Source organism: Mirounga leonina, unplaced genomic scaffold (assembly GCF_011800145.1).
Source record: "Mirounga leonina isolate KUSES-001 unplaced genomic scaffold, KU_Mleo_1.0 Mir_82, whole genome shotgun sequence".
NCBI lineage: Eukaryota > Metazoa > Chordata > Mammalia > Carnivora > Phocidae > Mirounga > Mirounga leonina.
Genome location: NW_023270825.1, coordinates 32,538,866 through 32,562,502, shown reverse-complemented (window position 1 = coordinate 32,562,502; position 23,637 = coordinate 32,538,866). Strand labels below are relative to the sequence as shown.

Below are 23,637 nucleotides of genomic sequence, written 5' to 3'. Positions count from 1 at the left end.
AAACATCTATTGCCATATGAAAACATTTGTTTCTCTCTAAGCTAAGTGTCCCTGGCCTGTGTTCTGACTGTACTATGATGTGATTTTTGAAAGCAAAAAGAAGCTTGTTAACAGTGAGCTGAGTTATAAGCACAGATCCAAGGTTAAAACAAGGCTTTGTTATTGTTTTAGGCAAGTCTTTCTTCTAAACTTCTTTATTTAGTAGATTATGAAGGAGAGATGGGAGGGAAAGGAAACACAGAATGTGCTAGGAAGAAGCTTATGTAGCATGGGAAGACTCACCAAAAACTTGCATAAACACTGCCCATGACAATGCTGCAAATTCAGAGGGCAGGTCCTAATTCTGCTTCATTGGGATAAAGGTATATGAGTGGTTCCTGAGAAAGTTCCAGGAGGATGAAAGTTCCTATGGGCCTCTTCTCATAGGATTCCCTATACCTCACCAAGAAAGGAGAGGAGTGTCCCTACAACCCATAATCTGATTGGGGCAAACAGTGATAATCTAGTGGGCACCTGTTGGACCACCCACCTTGACAGATCAAATCTACATAAATCTTGTGCTGAAAGAAACTGGTGCAGGATTGTCCTAAGAGGGAATCTTGCCCAAGTCATTCCTTGCCAACTCACCATGCTCTTGCTGGGGGTCCTTGGCTGGCGCCTTCTGTAAGAGCTTGAGAACATCTTCCTCCCTTAGGGCTGGAAGGTTGGTAAGGTGATGGAGAGAGTAGAGCACGGAGTGGCTGTCTCCACCATGTAAATGACCCAAGAGATCTCTCTTTGGTATGGGGTTGCTGAAAGGCAAAATTGAGAGGTTGGAAGAGAGTCCGTTTATATCTGACTCTGAAAAACCCATCTCGATTCCCTCTTGTTCTTTTCTCTCTGGCCCATGACACTATAGGTTTCACTTCCCTAAACACCAACTTCTAGTTGGTTTGGGATAGAGCAGAGCACTTGTTTACCATTAGGAAAGTACATCCATCAAGTCAGCTCTACTTGTCTAGAAAGGACCTAGGAAGGGCCCAGATTAGGTTTCCCAATTTCCATACTCTTCCTGGCTAAGTTCTCTGATTTGAGTAAACAGCACCCTCCCCACCCCCCGCTTCTGCCTACTCTACTCAGGAAGTGCCAGTGAAGTGGGTGAAAAACAAAACACGAACCCGAATCTGGGGAAGACCTAAGGCTAAGTTATTGGGGAAGCACAGCCTTGTACACAGTGCAAAAGGCAGTTGTTGCATAAATCTGTGATCCAGGATAAGACATGACTAAGAATATGGACATTTACTAGCTGTGTCACTTTAGGCATGTGATTTAACTCCTCTGGGCTTAAGCTGTCCCACCTTCACAATGAGGACAATATTGGCACCTATCTCACAGAATTATTTTGAGGCTTAAGTGAAATCATCCACTGAAAGGGCTCACAGCAATGTCTGGCATATAGAAAGTGCTCAGGAAATGCGAGCTTTTGTTCCATTTATCACTGTCATCCTCAAATTATTCTCTAGGTATAACCTTACGGCCATGGCAAAGATGATCATCATTTATGTTCCTTTCCTGGTTTAATAGCTGGAATGATTATTAGTTGCAGGTCAATGCTGTCGACTCAAATATCTATGTGGAAGGTGGCCTGAAATGGCACATGCGTGGAGCATGGGGTCAAGTGTGCCCAGGGGTGGGAAGGGGGCTGGCTACACAGGCCTGTACCTGCTCTGCTGTACACACCACTCCAGGACCTCGAGGTGAGCCCACAGCCCATCACAGGCATCCCTGAGGAGCTTGTCACAGCCTTGGTCCTGTGTTGATATGGGAGAAGAAAGAGATGTGGCTGAGGCACCTGGTGTCAGACTGTGACCGACTTCAGGACCCTGCATTCTGCCTCACCTCGAAGCCCCACAGCAACTTACTTCTGGAGCAGCTCACCCTGCAGAGCGAGAGTTACCTGGACCCCGTGGAGTGTCTGGAGCAGCCTCTTGGCTGATGCTAGGCTCTGGCAGTGCGTCCAGCCCAGGAGCACAAGCAGTCGACTGAGAGGCCTGAATTCTCTGTCTAGTAGGCAGCCAAGACTTGGGAAGTCTTCCTCTTTCAGCAGAGCTAGTGCCGTCACCTGCAAGCCAATGGAGGCTGCTGTAGACAGTTAGGTGGACCTGCGGCTTGTTAGGGTAGGAAGCTTTTTAGTAAAGCAGGGAGATGTCGGATAACGACAGGAGTGGCCAGTTGAGTGCAAAATGTTCACAGAAACACTAGACTGTAAGCTCTCTGAAGGCAGGGACTGACTTCTGTTGTAACCCCAGCTCCTAGCACAGTACATGACACACAGGATAAGGTTAATAAATATCTGTTGACTTAAATTAAAGCTCAGTTGTGGTCGGGACGGAGGTTAGAGTCATTAAAGTCCCCCATCAGCTACGCAACATATTGCTGCCACTGTCTTTTCTTCCGCACACCGTCCAGAAAGCTTATATGTATCTAACATCTTAGTTCCTGCCAAAGGGCATATATAAAATGAGAGCAGTTCTAATTATGAATGATAATGGTTCTCAGGACCTTTTTTCCCCTAGGACTGCGGGATGGACACACCAAATGACTCACCACTAATTAGACTGCTTTGTGTTGGATAAATGAGTCAGAGAGAAATGAGAAATGAAAAAGCCTATAGAAAATCCCTGGGTACTTCTGTGATGGAGAATGAATAAGTTTAATTTACCAGGATCTGCTCGAGGAAATGCTTGCTGTTGCTCAGGCAGTAGAAATAGGCTGATTTCCAAGCCTGGGTTGGGTCAGGATTGGAGAACAGGGCTAGCATTGCCTGCTCAGGATCTAGATGTTCGGGGGATACTAAAAAAATCAAACCAGACAAGGTTACTGGGGAACAGGGAGATCTTCTTTCCTAAGCTAAGGCCCATTCAAAAAATCAACAGATGTGAGAGTTCACTCTTTTAAAAAGTTAAGCCAGGTTTTCTACACTTGATCTTTTTTTAGAAGATTTTATTTATTTAACAGAGAGATACAGGTAGGCAGAATGGCAGGCAGAGGGAGAGGGAGAAACAGACTTCCCGTGGAGCAGGGAGCCTGATGCGGGTCTTGATCCCAGAACCCTGGGATCATGACCTGAGCCGAAGGCAGACGCTTAACCGACTGAGCCACCCAGGCGCCCTTCTACACTTGTATCTTAAAGGCACTTTTACTTCTCTTAGTAGCTTCTGAAAAGCTCTTTCCAGGTATTGCTATTACTTTATTATTTTTTCCATCATTCCATCTTGGACTACAAAATTTGTACTTCTATGAAAGAATACCTTACCATTTTTGCTTAGCCTCTCCACTAGATTTCCTGAGCAACTTGGAAGGCACCAGCCTAGAGGAACTTCAGAGTTTGGACACAGTGGAATTACTAACATGCAAGGAGAAGCAGCAAAGGGAACACACCTTTTCCCGAGGGTATGGCCTTCACTGGCTTTTCTGTGGCCTTCTCTGCATAGGTATGGCCGTACAGGGATACCAGGCTCCGTCCAGCCTTGTGTAGCAGGCAGCTGAGCACCTGCTCCTCCCGCAGGGGACTCCCTTCAGCCCTGCAGGCCTCCAGTAGTTCCTCACACAGGAGACGCAGCTCAACCCCGAATGGCTCTGCAGGGCAACGTAGACTCTGCAGGGCTCCATAGATGGCATCAACTATACCAGCGGGCCCAGCGGTGGGGCCCTGCACAGCTCCAAGTGCCCTTCGAATGAGGTCCACCAGTGCCTTCTGCAGAGACCAGCCACAGAGGCCAGTGGCATCGTCCTTGCTAAGCAGGAGTTCCAGCAGGGCCTGTGCTGGCTGGGGAGCCTGCCTCAGAAGATCCCAGAGCACAGAGACAGCTTCCGAGCTGAGCCGAGGGGTCCAGCTCTCCTGCCTCTGATTTCCATCAAGCACAGGGCTTCCTGTATCTTGTGCCAAGGCTTCGTATAACTCCTAAATAGAGGATGAAGCAAGGGATCCACGGTGAGCATGTCTAGGATGTTATCACTTATATGCTTGATGTTTTCCTCTTTTCAGTATGAGTGTGTATATAACAGTAGCAGCAGCAAACACTTCGTAGTAGTTACTTCATGCTAAGGCCTTTACATAGAAAAATTAATTAACCCTTACAACAATCTTAAGAGGAAGACACTACTATTATCCTCATTTTACAAATGAAGAGATGGAGGCAAAGAGAGAACTCAACTGCCCAAGGGCTCCATTCTCAAGCTAGGCCCCCCTCACTGCCTCCAAAATGTGCACTGTGGATCTAAATCAGGGGCTGCAACTTCAAAGACCAAGCAGGTAACAAATGGGCATGAGACATGATGCCTACTCCCATGGCATTTAAATTCAACTTTCAGAGAATATTACACACTATTTTTTAACCTCTGCTCTAAATCCTAGCCATCCTTTGAGGTATAGCCCATTCCTCATCCTTGAAAACCTTCCCCAACACCTCCAACCCACACGACTCTCCCTCTTTATTGGGCTTTGAAAGTACTCAAAATTAGTACCATCTGGTTTAATCCATAACTGTGGCAAGTGTGTATTTGTCTTTTCTCCCTGACTAGATGGTAAGCCTTGGAAGGCAAGAAGCTCTATAGCCTATAATTTGTTTGGAGAGTTGGGGTAGAGGGAGAAAAGAGGATGGGGAAGTAGGTGATTTCCCATGCTTTAGCACCATGCCTATGGACAGTGCTCAGGGATGCTTCTTCATTAACTGCCTCCAAGATGGTCACAGGGTCTTGACCTAATACAAGTGAAAAGTCCCTATCTTAAATCCTATTGTTAATATGTCTTTAATTAGCCGGTGGCCAGGTCATGAAGAAAATCAGTACCAACCCTCATAGCATACTTTAGGCACTTAAGTACAGATGTAGTTAAGACTTCTGCCCCCAGAAGGTTGTTGTGAGGATTATCACATTCAATGCACCTGTTACAGAAGAGGTATTCAACAAATACTATTTCCTTTCTCCCTTTATATTCTCTGTGATACAGTGGTGAAAAATTCAAATACTAAGCTTAAATCTAAGTTAAGTCTTCCTTTTACGTGGAATGAAAAAAACTTCAATCCCCAGTTATACTTAGAACTTCTAGATAATCCAACTCTAAGAATTCTAAAATCAGGTTAAGTTTATTATAATTCTTTATTTTATTTTATTTTATTTTATTTTATTTTATTTATTTGAGAGAGAGAGAATGAGAGACAGAGAGCATGAGACGGAGGAGGGTCAGAGGGAGAAGCAGACTCCCCGCCGAGCAGGGAGCCCGATGCAGGACTCGATCCCGGGACTCCAGGATCATGACCTGAGCTGAAGGCAGTCGCCCAACCAACTGAGCCACCCAGGCGCCCCAAGTTTATTATAATTCTGAACTCTCCTCAGAGGAAGCTCCACCTAGCCTGGTCTGGTCTGAGAACATAGCCAACCTCATGCGGAGAAGTTGAGCTTGTTGAGTGACTGTAACCCTGGGCAGATGGCTCCCAAGCCCTCTCTCACCTTGAGGATGTCCTCTGGAATATCACGCTGGAGATCTTCTGATAATAACAGAAACTCAAGCTTTCTCCGGAAAACACTTGGGAGTAATTTCTAGAAGAATCGTAAGAAGGATAGAGATTAGGCATATGCTTTAGTTAACAAATAATAAGAAAGTATTTCTCTCCAGTTAGTTTTATTCCTGCTGTTGCTCTAAGATAAAGTACCTTTAACCACTAAATTCCTGGATATGTTTGAGATACTTTTTTTTTTTTTAAGGATTTATTTATTTGAGACAGTGCATGCAAGGAGGAAGAGGGGCAGAGGGAGAGAATCTTCAGACTCCCCGCTAAGCTCACAACCTAACATGGAGCTCGATCTCACGACCCATGAGATCATGAACTGAGCTGAAACCAAGAGGCGGATGCTGAACTGACTGTGCCACCCTGGCACCCTGAGATACTTTTCTTTATAAACAAAAACAGCTAAACTTGGATGCATACATTCACCACTGTATCACAGAGAATATAAAGGGAGAAAGGAAATAGTATTTGTTGAATACCTCTTCTGTAACAGGTGCACTGAATGTGATAATCCTCACAACCTTCTGGGGGCAGATTCGAACTATGTCTTAACTATATCTGTACTTAAGTGCCTAAGATATGCTCTGAGGGTTGGTACTGATTTTCTTCATGACCTGGCCACCGGCTAATTAAAGACATTCACATGAAGTCTTTTTCCAAGAATCTCCCTTCCAGTGTCCAAACACCCACTTATGAGTAAGCCTGGGAGGGTACGGCCCACTTGATCCTCTTTTGGTCCAAACCCTGGTTTTTGGTATTCATTATAAGTTGGAAAACAAAAGAGGAAGGGATCTAATGGTTATTATGTGCCAGATACTGTGTGTCATATTCTCACACATTTAAAAAAATTTCATTTAATCTCTAAATCAAACAAACCTGTGACTTGAGCATATATTTTACTAACGATGAAATGGTTAGGAAGTATTTTTTAATTATTTCAAGCATGAAAAAGAAAAAGTGATCTACCAAATATTTGTTAATGAGACATGCTATCAGAGAAGACTGATGGAAGGAAAGAGAGAGCCCCTGGCTCTTCCTGGACCTGCTTGTTTCACAATAACTTCCCTTCACCTGGTTCTTAAAACTAAAATTATAGTTTCCCCTTCTCCAGACACAAATACAAATAAGAGTAAAATCTAGGACTAATCCTAACAAACACTACTTTATTTATTTTATTTTTTATTAATTTTTTAAAATTTTATTTATTTTCAATGCAGGGCTTGAACTCACGACCCTGAGATCAAGACCTGAGCTGAGATCAAGAGTCCAATGCTTACCTGATTGAGGTACCCAGGCACCCTACCACTGCTTTAAAGACACCTGTAAATCACATGGCTGATTAAAGGTTCCAGGGATCATATTTTATTGAAAGGTCTCCTATCTCAAGCAAGAAGCACCTGCAAGACTGTGTGCGTGTGGGGGGGAGGGGGAGTTAGAACACAAGAGCCCACTTTCTCTATTCATGTGCCATTCACTATATCAGAGGCTAACACGATCTAGTATGTTCTCGGTACAAAATCCTATTTCTTCTTACCATATCCTTGCCTAATGCACCTATGCCAACTGAGTGCTTATACAATGCTAGTGATTAGAAGTCAGTGGAGAAAATTCATGCTGGAAAGCTAAAAGTTAAATGCTTCAACTAAGGACTAAGAGGAAGGAATAGATAAGATGTCCAGACAGCAGGCCCCTGATAAAGAACAAAGTCTGGTTAAGATATTAGGACTTTAATCTAGAATCCTAAAGACTCCTTAGTTTGTAATTATGTTACTGGTGAAACTGCTTTATGCATGTGCGGGGTCATAAATGACTAACATTTCTAAAACAGGGAAGAATTTGTTCCATGTTTCTAAGCACAGATCTTACTATCAAAGCAAAGCATGTTCAATGTAAAAAAATTAGAACACAGAAATAGGCAAGTGAAAACACACACCTACAACCCCCAAATCTTCCCACTGAAAGACAGCTTCTATTAATACTGTGGTCCAAGGGCATCCAGATCATTTCTATTCATGCATCCCAAATGCATAGTTCTCTAAAGTGTTTTTTCACGTAGCAGAGTATGAACATCCCTCCATGTCACCAAAAGTTCATTTACTACATAATTTTAATAGTGGCATAGTGTTTTACAAATAGATTAGCCAGTCCTGTACTGTGGACATGGGAGTTGTTTCCAGTTTTCCTTTATTAGAAGCAGCATGGCAGTGAACATCTCTGCAGTTAAATCTTTGCACACATGCTTCCACATGTAGAGATAAATCACTGCAAGATAAAAAGGCAGAAGGCAAAAGAGGATGAAGAAAAGGGAAAATGGAATCACTGTTTCAACTTATAATTAAAAAGGAAGCTTTTGGGGATGCCTGGGTGGCTCAGTCAGTTAGGCGGCTGCCTTCGGCCCAGGTCATGATCCCAGGGTCCTGGGATTGAGTCCCCCATGCTCAGCGGGGAGCCAGCTTCTCCCTCTCTCTCCCTCTGCTTGTGCTCTGTCAAATAAAATCTTAAAAAAAATAAAAAGGAAGCTTTTGGCAGAAGTTGGGAGATTGGAAAAAGAGGCAGCTAGCAAGTCCCCTAAAAGATGAAGGCCACTCTGGATTAGCAACTGGCCTTGTGGAACTACTCTAAGTGCTTGTAAGAGTTGCAATCTTAGTCCTTTTAAGAGTTAAGTCTCTGGGGTCCTTGCTTAAAGTTTAAAACATTCCCACAACTGTTTAAATAACTGAGGCACGGAAGCCTGAAGACTAAATGGTCTTTGATATTGGGAAAAACAAGAACAACTCTTAGTTTGTGCTAAGGAGCCATGGAAGTGAAATCAACCACCTGGTCTGGTTGAGCAACTGTACAGAAAATAAGCAACAAAGCAGCCATGAATGGGGCACCTGGGGGCTCACTCGATTAAGCATTCAACTCTTGATTTTGGCTCAGGTCATGATCTCAGGGCCTCCATGTGGAGCCTGTTTAGGATTCTCTTTCTCCCTCTCTCTGCCCACCCCCACCGCTGTCTCTAAAATAAAGAAATCAATCTTAAAAAAAAAAAAAAGGCAGCCACGAAGTAGGCAAATACCTTTCAGTGAGGGGAAAGTTCCTCTGGTTTGACAAATTCCATGTTTGGACTGGAAAAACTTTTAGTCAGTAACAACAGACAGTTTTTCTTTTTCTCTTTGAAGATTTTAATTCAAGTTTTCCCTTTTAGATCTGAAACTAGAGCTAACTCAATCATCCTGGGGTTATCTAAAAATTTTGCTTCTCTTTCTTCCCTCTCCTACTAGCCTTTTTGTCATTTTTTTGGTCTTTTTTTTTTTTTTTTTTTAAGACACTGCCAAAAACCTCGATATGAGGTACATTTAGATTAGGAATTTCTGTTATTTTTTAACAGCTATGTGAAGTATCAAGCAAAACTGGAACTGGAGGCAAAATTAATTCTGATGACAGAAGGGAGTAAAGAAGAAAATTAGGCTGAATTATAGACATTTACAGAACAGAATTTATGGTTTAAGTTCTACCTCAAATAATGTTGAGGTGGAAAAACTAGCAGACTAGGGACTCAAAGTGAGAAGATCTTGGTTCTAGCCTTAGTTCTTCCAACTAACTTTATTGTGTGTCCCTGGGCTAGTCACTTCTCTTCTGGGTCAGAGGTTCCTCACTTAAATCTTGAAGTCTGAGGTTTAATACAAAATTGTCTCAGAGAAATTCCTCTAATGGATATCAACTTCTGATAATTATCACATACTTCTAAAAAGGCTTTTAATGGCAACCTTTTTTTAAAAAGCACTTTGTTGTAAGTTTTCTTCCACTATTAATTTGCTCACTGTTTTTATATTTGGTAACTTTTAGTTTAATTCATGTGGATTATTAAACTCTTAATCAATGAGGTTTAAATCTGTAAGTATTCACTGTACTGGACTAATTAAAATGAGATTTTTGGAAGAACAACCAGGTTTCAGCTCAGCCCATTCTCCATACTGGAGTATTATGAGATTCATACTTTTATTTGCTATTTTGCCATTTTCACTTGGTTTTGCAAAGTTCTGTTCAGGCACAAGACTCACAATGGTATTTAACAAAATGATATCACCTTAAATGGTATTATATGCCAATGTATGTTAGTAAATGAATGAATAAATTTAGGTAAGGAGACAGCAATAAAAATTTATGCCATTCTTACTGTCGATACTGAGAAGGGAATATGACAAACCTCATAATAAAGGAAGTAACAGATGAAAAGGAAATCTTTAGCTACTTCCAAGTTCTCAGTCCTGGCCTCAGGAAAAAATCTGAAATACAAATCTGCTTACCTTTTCCTGGGAGAACCATTTTTCCAGTACAAGAAACCAGACCCAGGCTAATCTTTGAGGGTTGATGTCCTGTCCACATCTGAAAAATGTGAAAAGAAAGAATTTCTAAATGAAGAGTTTCTACTGACCTTTACTCTTTTGTGACCCAAGATTGAGATTTCACTGTTCAGTCTGTTTTAAACCTAAACAGGCAAGAAGACATTGTCCTAATGAGAAATTTTCAATTTTATGATAAATCAGTAAAACTAGAACCAGAACAGGGTCAGCAGCTTTCATTTAAAAAAAAAAAAAAAGGAAAAAATATCGCACCCCTACCTCCAACTCCTTATCTAGTCTTTATTGTTTTTAAACGAAATAACATTCATAGAAAACCATAAAAGCAAGGCTCCCTAAAGTATATTCTTGAAAATAGAAACTGAATCAAGTAGTCTTAAAGAAAAAAAAGGAACTTCATGAAAATTTATTTTTAACTCTATGCTGAAAGCAGGGGTATAGGAATTCATAAGGCTTTCTTTGAAGTTAGTAATTTAGACAGAAACTGGCTAGAACCCAAATGAAAAAAAATAAAGGGAAAAAAGAATCACCTAAGTCTCTATATGTGTGTTCATACAATACAACGTAGCTGTCAAAGTAAAAAAAAAAGTGAAGGGGAGACTAGACAGCACATTTAATTGTTATACCACTGGTTGTTAATAGCACTGCCAGGAAGAGCTTTATTAGAAATTCAGATAGAGAACAGTGCTTGCTAGGGTACAAAGAGGGGTCAAAATACAAAGAGGTATTCCTAGGGAGTGAGGGAATTCTTTTGTGGTGATGGAAGAGTTCTGTATCTTGATTTTAGTAGTAGTTACATGAATCTGTACCTGGATAAAACTGCATAGAACTACATACATAAAAACAAATACACATTAAAAAAAATGGTGACAACTTAATAAGGTCTGCAGAAATGTACCAATGTCAAATTTCCTGATTTTGATATTGTACAATATGTATATGAGATATCACAATTGGGAGAAGCTGTGGAAAAGGTACTCTATTTTTTTTTGCATTTTGTGAATGTAAAACTTATTTATATAACTTTCAATACAATATTTATATAATTATTTCAAAATAAAAACTTTAAGTGAATTGACTTCCAGTCCTTTATTAAAGCTGTAATACCTTCAATTACATAAGCAAGAAGAGAGCAGGGTTTGCTTTTCTGGAGGCAAAGGAAATGCTTTTCAATGCAGTTCCACCATCTACTTTAATGATAATAGTCAAGAAACGGTGGTTTCAGGCACACTTTGCTGGCCAGGCTTAAATGTAGTTTCAGATGATAACTGAAGGCCAAACTGATTAAGTACTAAACATGTATTAGAGAGGTAAATTTTCAGAGCATGAGAAATACACTCTGCCTCCTAGAATTCTTCAGAGGGTAGGTGAGAGAGGCACGTTGACCAAAGCCCAAATACTGACCTTGTGTCTCCTGCCCTGTGACTGCCTAGAATAAAGCGAGATCCCTTACCTCAGCTGATCTGGACACACCACCAGCGCCTGAAGAATATCTTCCACCTTTTTTGGGATATCCCCTTGTGCCTGGTGTAGCTGAGGTACACATGCCTGAGCCAGCTCCCATTCTCCTCTGCGAAGGCACTCACAGAAAAACCCAAAAAGTTGCTTCTGAGAAGCAGTTTCCTCTTGTCCAAATGGATGATGCATTTTCCCAGCACAGAGTGCAGGGAGATAGAAAGAGATGAATTACGCAGAACACATTGTCAATTTTCTCAGTCGTGGAGCACCTCCTAGAAACAATACACACCACAATGAGGAGAAACGGAAGGAACTATAATTAGACAAACTAGTAACTACTAGCCCGGCTGGGAAAAGCGGGACTTACTTCCCTAATTATTGTTTTAAGTTTGATTTGAGGTGTTACTCTTTTTGAGAAGTTCCACCTTTCCCCGAGGGGTGGATCCCATCTCTCTACAGGCATCCAATATTTAATTAATCTTAATGGTCTATTAGTTCGGAGTGCAGACCCATAACTGTACTTTCGCATTCCCCACTTAACTTTACGCCCATTCCGACTCCAAATCCCCAGGTGGCCGCCTCCTTAAGGATCAGAAATTCAGCAAGAATCTCCCTAGTTTGAGCCCTCTCTTAAGGCAGAGGAGTGAGGTCTGGAGAAGAGTCTGTGTTAGGGCTGAAGGACCGTGGGGATTGGGGCTGAGGGACGCTCCATGCAGGGGTCGTGGAGAGCGCCCCCGCCTTCTTTGGGGCGCCTTACACTCACCCTCTCCCGGTGCCCAAAGCAATGGAGCTTCCAGCGCAGCCATGTTTGAACCGAGTCAGGTGATAAGTCCCATTCGGGAGGTTGCCCGATGGCGGGATGGGGTGGGACGACCGACAGCGGCTACTCCTATTGGTCAGTGGAGGGACGATGCAAATAAGGCGCCATATTTGTTTGGGTCACGTGACGCCACCTCTTCGGACTAGAGAAAGCTAGGACCCCGAAAGAGTAAATCAGCTACCTGGCTAATAAGGACAGTTCTTCCCAGTTTTGACCACTCCTCCGCTCAGCACCTTCTGTTTTGCGTTCGGCGGAGCTGGTGGCAGGAATATCAGTGTCCCTTGATTTTTTCTTCTCTCTTTTACTCCCTAGCATTTGAAGTCAGCTTTTAATAAGTGCTAGCCAGTGGCAGTGTTTTGCCAGGCCTTGGGAATACCGAGAGCAAGGAAACCTGGATCCTCCTCCATTGTTATTCTATCCACTTGGGCTCTCTTATAATCCCAGAATCCTACTTCCTGAATTCCCATTTTCTGCCTAATCCATTGATTTATTTGCTCATTTACCGGATAACCTTTAATTGAACGGGGTGCTAGGCCCTACTCTACCGGCTGATTAAGTTACGAACCCTGTCCTCGAGCTCACAGTCCAGTGAGGAGTGCAGGCCAGTAATTAGGATACAGTAGGCTAAATTATAGGATAGAAAGTGCACAGAGAGATGAGAGCAAAGAACGAGCAAAAGCTTTTTTGCAAATACTGTAATCTGAAACTGAGTCTTAAAGCAATAGTTTACTAAGCTTCCTTATCACAGCTGCTTTTACACATAAACTTCTGTTTGGTTTCCTTCATGGTCTCCTTAAACTACAGACTCTCATGTTTCCCCATTAAGTGTTTTCAGTTGAGCAATTTCACTCAGCAGTTCCCAAACTATTTCATCACCAAAGTGTGGTGAATAAAGCAAACCCGGGAGTTAAGCATCTGCCTTTGGCTTAGGTCATGACCCCCGGGTCCTGGGATGAAGCCCCATTAGGGCTCAGCGGGGAGTCGGCTTCTCCCTTTTCCTCTGCCCCTCCTCCGGCTCATGTGCGCGCGAGCGCGCTCTCAAATAAATACAATCTTAAAAAAAAAAAAAAAAAAGGAAAAATTAAAAGAGAAAAGCAAACCAAAATAAACCCAAGCTCTCTTTCAAAACCTCTTCTAGGATAGGTGGATTCTTATTTATTCCTTGAAAACTAACATGTCTCTCTGGTCCATTACACATTTTTTAAAGGTAGTGACAAAAAAAAGAAAAGACACAATTCCAAGCAAGGTTTTTCCTGGCTTCATTTTCTCCTTGCTGCTGTTTCTCTACAAGATTTTGATAATCACTGTATTGAGAAACTGACTGGAACGCCTCAACTGATTATAGCGTGAACTACAATTCCCTGCAAGCCGGGGAGCCAACCTGGGACTCTTCCTACCTCTGATTGGATAGTTCGCCAGAGTGACGACCCAGTCAGCATTTGGGTTGTTGCCTTGCGGCGCTTTCCGCGGGGAACTGTGAGGGGTGGGGGAAACTTTGAAAGTTGGATGCCACAGACCCGGTACTGGAAAGTTTCGTGTGGGGGGCGTTTGTGGGGAAACGGGATGCGCTCATTATTTTCTGCTCCTTCTCTGAGCCCCTCTCTGTGTTACTGATTTCGGGGTAGCGGAGAATCTCTCTTTGGTCCAGTACACGTCCCCTTAGGCCTGTAGGCATCTTAACAGGAACCTCGCCGCGGGATCTGGGGGCTTCTGGCCTTCTTTTGTGGGGGATGCTGGGAAGCTGCTCCTTGTTGGAAAAATTATTTTTAGGGGATTCTAGGGTGGCATTTTCGTCTCTTGATGCCCACCTCCCCTCTCCCATTTGCTGGCTGTTCGGAGTCTCGGCAGGGGAGCCCATCATTAAGGGAAGTTTATGGTCTGCTCGCCTTCCTGGTGGTGTTGAAGGAGACGTAGTTAAAGCGAGGAATCTGGAGCTCGATCTCTGGATTTGAATGCGATTCAACCATTTGCTAGCTGATAGACTGCACATGTTTTTCAACTCAATGCCTCAGTATCCTTAGTCTGAAAGGTGAGGTAAAACATCGGACGGAAGCTCTTGGAACAGTACTTGGCATGTAATAAGGGCTCAATAAATATTAGCTATTATCGTTAATAGTTTTCATTGAACATCTTACATAAGGGTTTTTATTTTGTTGAGGAGGGAAGGTTTCAGTCTTCAGGATGGAATAGCTTCCCTCACCCCTGTTTACATGTGCGGGCATGCTGTGCACACATACAGAGCAGGAATTTAAGTCTGGTGGAAGAAACGAACACGCAAGCTGTAATAATACGTTAATAAGATTATCCAACAAATATGTACAAAGTATGATGAGAACACTGGAGAGGAAGAGAGTGAGTTGGGGGCAGGCTTTGTGGAGAAAAATCAAGGAGTCAGGACGGACTGACCATTGGTGTAACCTACCAGTATATTGTGGCTGGATAGCTGATAAGTGAGGCGGCAAATGATGTTTTGCTGTCTGAATTGATAATGGTAATGATTGTTAACCTTGAGCTCTGTGTGTCAGACACCATCCAAATCCTTTAATCTTTCACTACATTCTTATGAGGTAAATATTTGAATTACCCTTGTTTTACAGATGAGGAAACACTCACACCAGGAGATGAAGTAGCTGCCAGGAAGGCCAGGATCTGGGCCTTGCAATCAGATGTATGAATGAGAGGGAAGTGAGAGACCAGTTGATGAAGGGTCTTTATGCGATCCTTTTTTTTTTTTTTTTAAAGATTTTATTTTTTATTTATTTGAGACAGAGAATGAGAGACAGAGAGCACGAGAGGGAGGAGGGTCAGAGGGAGAAGCAGACTCCCCGCCGAGCAGGGACCCCGATGCGGGACTCGATCCCGGGACTCCAGGATCATGACCTGAGCCGAAGGCAGTCGCTCAACCAACTGAGCCACCCAGGCGCCCTCTTTATGCCATCTTAAGAAGTGTGGAATTTATCCCATGGGTAAATTACAATGGTCCCATGGGTAGTTTTAAAGGATGACAGGATTGGAGCAAATTTTTAGGTAGCTGCCTCTGGCAGGATTGTGGCACTGACCAGACTTTTGCAGACCAGTTTGGTGCTTCTTCCTGTCTGCTTCCATAGCACATTTAAATGCCAATGACAGTACTTATTGCATGACTGTAATTATTTGTGTATACATCTCTTTTCATCTTTTACTGTGAGTTCGTAAAGGGTAGGGAATATGCTTAAATGATTCTTGTACCCAAGGGCTCAGGAGAGCGTGTGATTAAGAAGTGTCTGTGGAAGGAGCCAAATGAATGGATTTTTTTTTTTTTTTTTTTTTTGATAGTGTAGGGAATACCCCCTGCCCCGGGGCAGTATGCATAGTGCAGGCAGATAATGGGAGTGGCCCTAATAAGGCTGAGATAGCAGAGTTGGTTATTGTTAAAGTCCAGGTAGTTTGGGTTCCCCTTTTTGATTGAATTTATCAGTCTAAATGGTGTTATTGCCCAGAACTACCTGATCTGTAAAGACACTACTTGGGAAACAAATCAATACTGACAAATTCCTGCTGAGAGAAATGAGAGGGATGTATTTTGTGTTTGGGAGGTGTGTGTGTATGTGTGCATGCACACGTGAATGTGTGAGAGAGAAAGGGAGAAGAGGGAGAGGGAGGGAGAGAGTTCATTTAATTCAGAGAATTTATATGTTATATAGAAATTTGGGCCGTGGTATTGGAAATAAACTGGTATCTATATTCTCAGTACTATGTATTTTTTTCCAAAATGTCACTCCTTTTCTGATAACTATATTGCTATATCTCCTGGAACCATGAAGAGTTCCTGTTTCTACTCTATCCAAAGGATATCTTTCCATCTCAGTGAGAAACACAGCTTCTCCTTTGCATGCATAATGAAAGGAATCACAGTGACTTGTGTTCTAGTTCTCTGAAGGCAAATATTTCATGAGCCTCGTTTAGCCCTAGTGAAGTTCAACAAGAGTGAAATTTAATTGCATGTGAGAATGTGAGAAGCTAATACAATAAAAACAATTTCAGTTTGTAAATAAGACCTGAAATAATAAAATCTCATTTGATTCAGAAGTTTGCTCTGCCTCATAGAAAAAGGAGAGGTTAAATATGATTATGGACTTGTAGTAGGGTGTAACGGTTAAGAGGTTGAGTCTTAGAGTCAGACTTCCTGAGTTGAAATTCTGGGTCCATCATTAACTTTTTCTGGTGACTATGGAGTAGCTAACATTTCAAGGCTTTAGTATTCTCATATGTAAAAATTGGATCAATAATCAAACTTCCTTATAGGGCTGTTGAGAAGCTTAAATGTGATAATTTATGTAAAGCTTTGGAACAGTGTCTGGTACATAGGAGGTGCACAGTAAATTATTGTTACAGTGCAATGAAAGTAAAGCCTTTCTAAGGAGTGCTGCTTGGAAATATTCCTTGAGGGTTAATTACGTATCCAAATAAAATTTATAAATGCATTGAAAACCTTAAGATGCTATACAAATGTGAAGTAGTGTTTTTATATTCATGTAAGAAATACCAAAGAATTGTGTGAAATGCACATTCTTACATTGTATTGTTTCTCTCTGTGGATGTTTGGCAGACATTTAGAAGGATCCTGTAGCTATCCTTTATTTTATCAGTAATATTTTAAATACTGTACATTTTATTTTGTATCTGGAGAAGCTTGAAGAGTTTTTTATTTTGTAGCCTGTTTTGGATACTGTCTACTATTGCTTATGCCCTTTTCCAATTCTTTTCAGGGTCCTTTTTCTGCTGTATCTGAAGGCATGGGTAGCAAGAAACTCAGACGAGTGGGTTTATCACAAGAGCTGTGTGACCGTCTGAACAGACATCAGATTGTTACCTGTCAGGTAAAATTTATGTACTTTTTCTCATGGAGAAACTTTAAATACAAATTAATTTTAAATATACCTTAATAACTCAAAAATAAGCCTGAAATATGAAAATCTAACTTTCTAAAAAAAAAAAAGAAAAAGATAAATTATAGTGCTTCTCCAGAGGCTAATTTAAAATAACAGGCCACTTAGGTTGTATTTCTAAATGCGATTTCATTTATCCAGATTCCAATATGTTTGCATTTTGGATCAGGGGAGAATGCTTATAGCATAATGTAAAGTATACTCATGCCATTTATTTGGGATTCTAGAGAAGTTTCGTCCACTTGAAAGAAATTTTTCAGTTACATGAGAAATAGGACTTAAATGAGGAGATGGTATTCAAAATGGATTATGTCTCTTGCAAGCAAGATAAATTAATAGAATAATTTTCCTATCAATGAATGAGAGAAATGGAGCAGATGTTGCATTTTTAAGCACAATAGTGAAGCAGATCCCTCTTAGGTTAAATAAGGTTTTATGTTAGGATTTAATCCTTAATAAGACAGATTTTCAGCATATGCTGCAATTTTAAAAAATTGCTTTGTGTGTTAATGGTATTTTGATTTCTCTTACACATCTAATAACCCTCATGTTCATACTTGAAAACACTCTTAGAAGTATGAGACTTAACATTTCATTCCATAGTCAGTTTTATTGTCTCAGTTATTAAATACTTCCTCTGAATGATCTCATAGCTTAGTAAGAAACCCATTTCAACCTGACACATTCTGGTGTCTGTGCCCAAATTCTGGCCAGGGCGGTGCTCATATACACCTGGGTTAGAGGCTGCTGCTATGTGATGTTACTTGATATGTCCTCTGATATATGCTAACTAAATTGGAGAATTAGAAGATAAGTTTATGGCATCGTATCTTTCAGTTAAGGCATATGTAGGGGGAAATACTATTAAGAAACATATAAACCTTTGATCTGCAACAAATTATGCTTTATCTATACATGGATACTGTCCATTAAAAGTTTCTTTTTAATTCCAATATCTTTGTTGCACATATATGTTTAAAATAGTCTTTTTATTGTCTCTTTAGGACTTTTTATGTCTTTCCCCACTGGAGCTTATGAAGATGACTGGCCTTAGTTATGGAGGTGTCCATGAACTTCTATATATGGTCAGCAGGGCCTGTGCCCCGCAGATGCAAACGGTATCTATATGTATTTTATTATGATTTGGTTATAATTTTTGCGATCATTCTTTATCTCATTTAAGATCTTTTTTGGGGGGCGCTTGGGTGGCACAGTTGGTTAAGCAACCAACTCTTGGTTTCGGCTTAGGTCATGATCTCAGGGTCATGAGATTGAGACCTGTGTTGGGCTCCACTTTCAGTGGGGAGTCTGCTTGAGACTCTCTCCCTCTGCCTTTCTCCTCTGCATGCATGCATGCATGCATGCACGTTCTCTCTCTCTCAAATAAATAAATCTTTAAAAAAAATAAAATCTTTTTTGAGATGAGGCAAAAGCAAAAATAGAGATGAACACCTCAAAAATATTGATTCACACCATCGAGTTAGTCCTTTAATGAGAATATATGTGAAAAATTTATGTAGTTTATAAGCTCATGGGAGAGAGTTCCTAATTATGGGAATGAGGAAGCAACAGGAAGTTTTTTTCTCTGTAGCTAATAGTGATATTTCAAAAGGTCATCTTTGTCTTTGTTTGGGTGGAATTTGTGGGTCTCACGGTTAAGTTATAATATACTCCTAATTAGAATCCCTGTCTCTGTAATACTAACTTTTATCATCATCAGTCTACATCATAAAGTACATATATTGGATTTATACTTGCTTATTGATTGAATATATATTACTTAAGAACTTTGCTCACTTTTTTTTTTTTTTAAAGATGTTATTTATTTGAGAGAGAGTGTGAGCAAGCCTGAGCTGGGGGGAAGGGCAGAGGGAGAGGGAGCAGCAGACTCATTGTTGAATGCAGAGCCTGAGCAGGGCTCGATCCTCGATCTGAGATCATGACCTGCGCTGTAGGCAGCTGCTTAACCGACTGAGCCACCTAGACACCCAAAAACTTTGCTCACCCTTGAGAAGAGTTAAAGTCTTTTATAACAAATCCTCATCAAGTTGTAGTATTATTTTATACTTTGTTTCATAACTTTAGCTTTTCAACATGTAGGTTTAGTGCATGGTTTGAAAAGATCTTTTTTTTTTTTTTTTAAAGATTTTATTTATTTATTTGACAGAGAGAGACACAGCGAGAGAGGGAACACAAGCAGGGGGAGCGGGAGAGGGAGAAGCAGGCCTCCTGCTGAGCAGGGAGCCCGATGCGGGACTCAATCCCAGGACCCTGGGATCATGACCTGAGCTGAAGGCAGTCGCTTAACCAACTGAGCCACCCAGGCGCCCCTGGTTTGAAAAGATCTTGTTTTCCCAGAATAAGAGTGCCTAAAAGTCTGTTCAGTGCTTTACAAATGTATTTATTTAGGTGGTAATCTTACATCTTATACTGAAATTTGGTAACCACTGAGCAATAAAGTGGAGTTCAGTTCTATGAAGTGGGAAGGAAGGAATGTTAGTATCATTTAAAAATTCTGAAATTAATGAATAGATAAAGTATTTTCTTTTGTTCAGATTTAGCTTGTGATCTAAGAAAATACCTCATAGGCAAAGTAGTCAGAAGAATTAGAATTGGAGCTAGGGATTGGCACTCTTAGCTTTGTCATTGACCTTGATACTTTGAACAGCTCGCTTTGTTTTATGGGAGAAGGAAGAGAGCTAAAATAGTAAGTGATGATTCTGTGACCATGTTCAAATTAACTTGTTACCATTTCGAAGCTTGCAAAGCACCAAGAAAGTGTTTTAGTTTGACGTGTGTCATTCTGTTTGGTCAATATCTATGGCATAGTTCTAGTTGGAGGATAAAGAAGAGAGCATGGGCAGGAAATTCACCTTTAGACTCCACTTCTGCTACCACTTCAGCCGTGGTTTCAATACCATTCCAAATGCTGCCTCACGAAGCCATCTTTCTCCTTTGTTGTACGTTCACTTCTGTAGCATTCTGTAGATTTGGGTCTTGCTTTAAACATTGGCTTAGCATCAGTTTATTTTTCCAGGGAAGTTTTTTTGTTCATTTATATATTCCTTTAACTAGTATTTCTTGTGTGCCAACCATGTAGCAGGTACTCTGTCAGGTCCTGGGGATCTTGTAGTGAACATGGTAACATCCTGCCCTCATGCAGCTTATAGTCTAGTGGGAGAAGTCAGACATTACACATATAATTACATAAACAATTAGTTATTTGTAGTAATGATAAGTCCTATCAAGGAAAAGTACAAAAAGCTCTGAAACTTAATAACAGGGTACATTACTTAGTTCCGGGGTTGGGAAGGGCTCCTCTTAGGAAGTGACACTTTAGCTAAAACTTGAAGGGTGAATAGGGGAGAGACAGGCAAAGTCAGGAAGGAGGTGAGCATGGAGGAGTCTGCAGGCAGTGGGACTAGGATGTGCAAAGGCCCTGTGAAGAGAAGGAGAATGGTGTTTCCTGGCAGTAAAATAAGGCTGGTGTGAATGGAACTTAGTGGTGAGGAGCAGATTGACCTCAGAGATGAAGTCAGAGAAGCAAGCAGGAGTCAGATCATGGGGCTTACAGACCATGTAGAGGATTTTGAACTTTATTCTGAGATCAATAAAAAGTCATAAAGGGTATAATCTGTGTTTTTAAAAATTCAGTCTTGCACAGAGACTTTATCAAAAACATGATTGCAGGCACATCTCAGGCAGACTGTGCTGTCCTGATTGTTGCTGCTGCTGTTGGTGAATTTGAAGCAGGTGTCTCCAAGAATGGGCAGGCCCGTGAGCACGGGCTTACGCACTGGGTGTAAAACAACGAATTGTTGGTGTTAACAAAATGGATTCCACTGAGCCACCCTACAGCCAGAAGAGATAGGAGGAAATCGTTAAGGAAGTCAGCACCTACATTAAGAAAACTGGCTACAACCCTGATACAGCATCATTTGTGCCAATTTCTGGCTGGAATGGTGACAGCATGCTGGAGCCAAGTGCTAACATGCCTCTATTCAAGGGATGGAAAGCCATCCGTAAAGGTGGGAATGCTGGTGGAACCACACTGCCTGAAGCTCTGGATGGCATTTCTGCCACCAGCTTATCCAACTGACAGGCCTTTGTGTTTGCCTCTCCAGGACATCTACAAAATTGGTGGTATTGGTACTGTCCCTGTGGGCCGAGTGGGGACTGGTGTTCTTAAACCTGGCATGGTGGTCACCTTTGCTCTAGTCAATGTTTCAACTGAAGTAAAGTCTGTTGAAATGCACCATGAAACTTTGAGTGAGGCTCTTCTTGGGGACAATGTGGGCTTCAATGTCAAGAATGATGTATCTGGGGGCACCTGGGTGGCCCAGTCGGTTGAGCATCTGCCTTCAGCTTAGGTCGTGATCCCAGGGTTCTGGGATCGAGCCCCATGGCAGGTTCCCTGCTCAGAGGGGAGCCTGTTTCTCTCTCTCCCCCCTGCTAGTGTTCTCTCTCCCTATGTCTGTCTCTCTCAAATAAATAAAAATAATACAAAAAAAAAAAAAGAACGATGTATCTGTCAAAGATGTTTGTGGCAATGTGCCTGGTGACAGCAAAAATGACCCACCCATGGAAGCAGCTGGCTTACAGCTCAGGTTCAGGATAATCCTGAACCATCCAGGCCAGATCAGTGCTGGATATGCACCTGTGCTGGATTGTGACCCAGCTCACATTGCTTGCAAGTTTGCTGAGCTGCAGGAGAAGATAGATCATTATTCTGGAAAAAAGCTGGAAGATGGTCCCAAGTTCTTGAAATCTGGTGATGCTGCCATTGTTGATATGGTTCCTGGCAAGCCTAGGCGTGTTAAGAGCTTCTCTGACTATCCTCCTCTGGGCCATTTTACTGTTGGTGACATGAGACAGACGGTTGCTGTGGGCGTCATCCAAGGAGTGGACAAGAAGGCAGCTGGAGCTGGCAAGGTCACCAAGTTTGCCCAGAAAGCTCAGAAGGCTAAATGAATATTATCCCCAATAGCTGCCACCCCAGTCTGTGGTGGAAAAAAGGTCTCAGGACTGTTTGTGTCAATTGGCCAATTAAGTTTAATAGTAAAAGACTGGTTAATGATAACAGTGCATTGTAAAACCTACAGAAGGAAAGGAGAATGTTTTGTGGACCATTTGTTTTTTTTGTGTGTATGTGTGGCAGTTTTAAGTTATTAATTTTTAAAATCAGTACTTTTTAATGGACACAACTTGACCAAAAATCTGTCACAGAATTTTGAGACTCATTAAAACAAAAGTTTAATGATAAACAACAACAACAACTCAGTCTTGAACATAGGTAAGTGATTGAAAAGGAGTAGGAAAATATTTGTGAAGACCAGTTAGGTATCTACTCCTGTATTCCAGACAGAAGGTGACTGTGACATGCTTTATTAGTGTGGTGTCAGTGCAGATGGCATATGTCAGTTGTTATGAGAGAGATTTAGGAGGCAGAATGAATAGGATTGGTGATTGTTTGCTGGTGGGTGGTGCTGAGATAACAGGAAAGTGACGGATGATTCCTTGATTTTTTGCTTTGGGAAACTGGGTAGTGCCACTTCCTGAGATAAGGAATGCTGGAAAGAGGATCAGGCTTGAGGGAGGCAGATCATGAATTTAATTTAGTACTTGCTGAATGTAAGGTGCTTATGAAACATTGAATGGAGATACTAAGCAGGCAGTTCAATACATGGACCTGGAATCTGAAGGAGAGGTCTGTCGTAGCAGTATACATTTGGGAGTCATCAGTGTAAATATGCGATAATGAGATAAGCGTATCCAAAACCAAGTTCTGAGCAAAGCCAACAGTTAAGATCAGATTAAATAATGATGTGTCTGAGAAGCAGCAGCCACCAACAGGGAAGAAAAACTGGTGGAGTGGCATACCAAAATATTCCTTTTTGTTTCATTTATATACATACTATCATTTCTGAAGTCTTTGTTCCTTCATTTTAGTCTTTTTTATATGTGTCACTAAATCTATTATTCTAGTGATTAGTACACTTATAGTTGCAAAGGAAGTACTTTAATGTTGACAGATTGGGCAGTCTTTACACGTTTGATAAAATGTCCCCAGGCTCACCTATCAGACAACAGCCTGATGATATATTGTAGACAATATTCAGGTATTTCTAAATCAGATACATACCACATGACTTTTTTCTGTAGCTTTTCTTTTCTTTTTTTAATGTACCTGAGTATAGCCTTAGAAAAATGTGATAATCCATGGTTTAAATGATCTAAGAATTTAATAGGTGAGATTAGACAGAGATGGGCAATTTATGGCTTATAAATATTAATATGCTGGTTTTCCTACATCCTCACAGAAGCAGAAGGGCCTTGGATTTCATACATAGATTTATTAAGTTGTAAACTTTAAGTGGTTAAAAACTGTTTCTTTTTTTTTTTTAGAAGGTTTTGAGGAATCTCCTCTCCTGTTTTTTTTTTTTTAAGATTTTATTTATTTATTTGACAGAGAGAGTGAGAGAGCACAAGCAGGGGGAACAGCAGAGGGAGAGGGAGAAGCGGGCTCCCTGCCAAGC

At 41.3% G+C, this 23,637-nt stretch overlaps 2 protein-coding genes across 9 annotated transcripts in view; one reads left to right on the top strand and one right to left on the bottom strand.

The window, feature by feature from the left end:
- The window catches only part of ZFYVE26 (zinc finger FYVE-type containing 26), a 69,933-nt gene extending 57,720 nt beyond the window's left edge, over positions 1-12,213 (bottom strand). For all 3 annotated transcript variants that reach the window (XM_034992967.1, XM_034992966.1, XM_034992965.1), the window contains exons 1-9: positions 12,117-12,213; positions 11,349-11,625; positions 9,842-9,920; positions 5,491-5,580; positions 3,421-3,943; positions 2,702-2,832; positions 1,937-2,101; positions 1,702-1,790; positions 628-791 (exon numbers count right to left, since the gene is read on the bottom strand). In XM_034992967.1, the coding sequence (XP_034848858.1) occupies positions 628-791; positions 1,702-1,790; positions 1,937-2,101; positions 2,702-2,832; positions 3,421-3,943; positions 5,491-5,580; positions 9,842-9,920; positions 11,349-11,542 (1,435 nt within the window). In that variant the 5' untranslated portion in view covers positions 11,543-11,625; positions 12,117-12,213. The remainder of the gene's footprint in view (positions 1-627; positions 792-1,701; positions 1,791-1,936; positions 2,102-2,701; positions 2,833-3,420; positions 3,944-5,490; positions 5,581-9,841; positions 9,921-11,348; positions 11,626-12,116) is intronic.
- Positions 12,214-13,621: 1,408 nt separating this feature from the next.
- The window catches only part of RAD51B (RAD51 paralog B), a 561,756-nt gene continuing 551,740 nt past the window's right edge, over positions 13,622-23,637 (top strand). For all 6 annotated transcript variants that reach the window (XR_004677086.1, XR_004677087.1, XR_004677088.1 and 3 more), the window contains exons 1-3: positions 13,622-13,693; positions 16,922-17,032; positions 18,106-18,219. Coding sequence is in view for 3 of the 6 variants with exons in the window: in XM_034993401.1 (XP_034849292.1) it covers positions 16,949-17,032; positions 18,106-18,219 (198 nt within the window). In the remaining 3 variants the exon portion in view is untranslated. The remainder of the gene's footprint in view (positions 13,694-16,921; positions 17,033-18,105; positions 18,220-23,637) is intronic.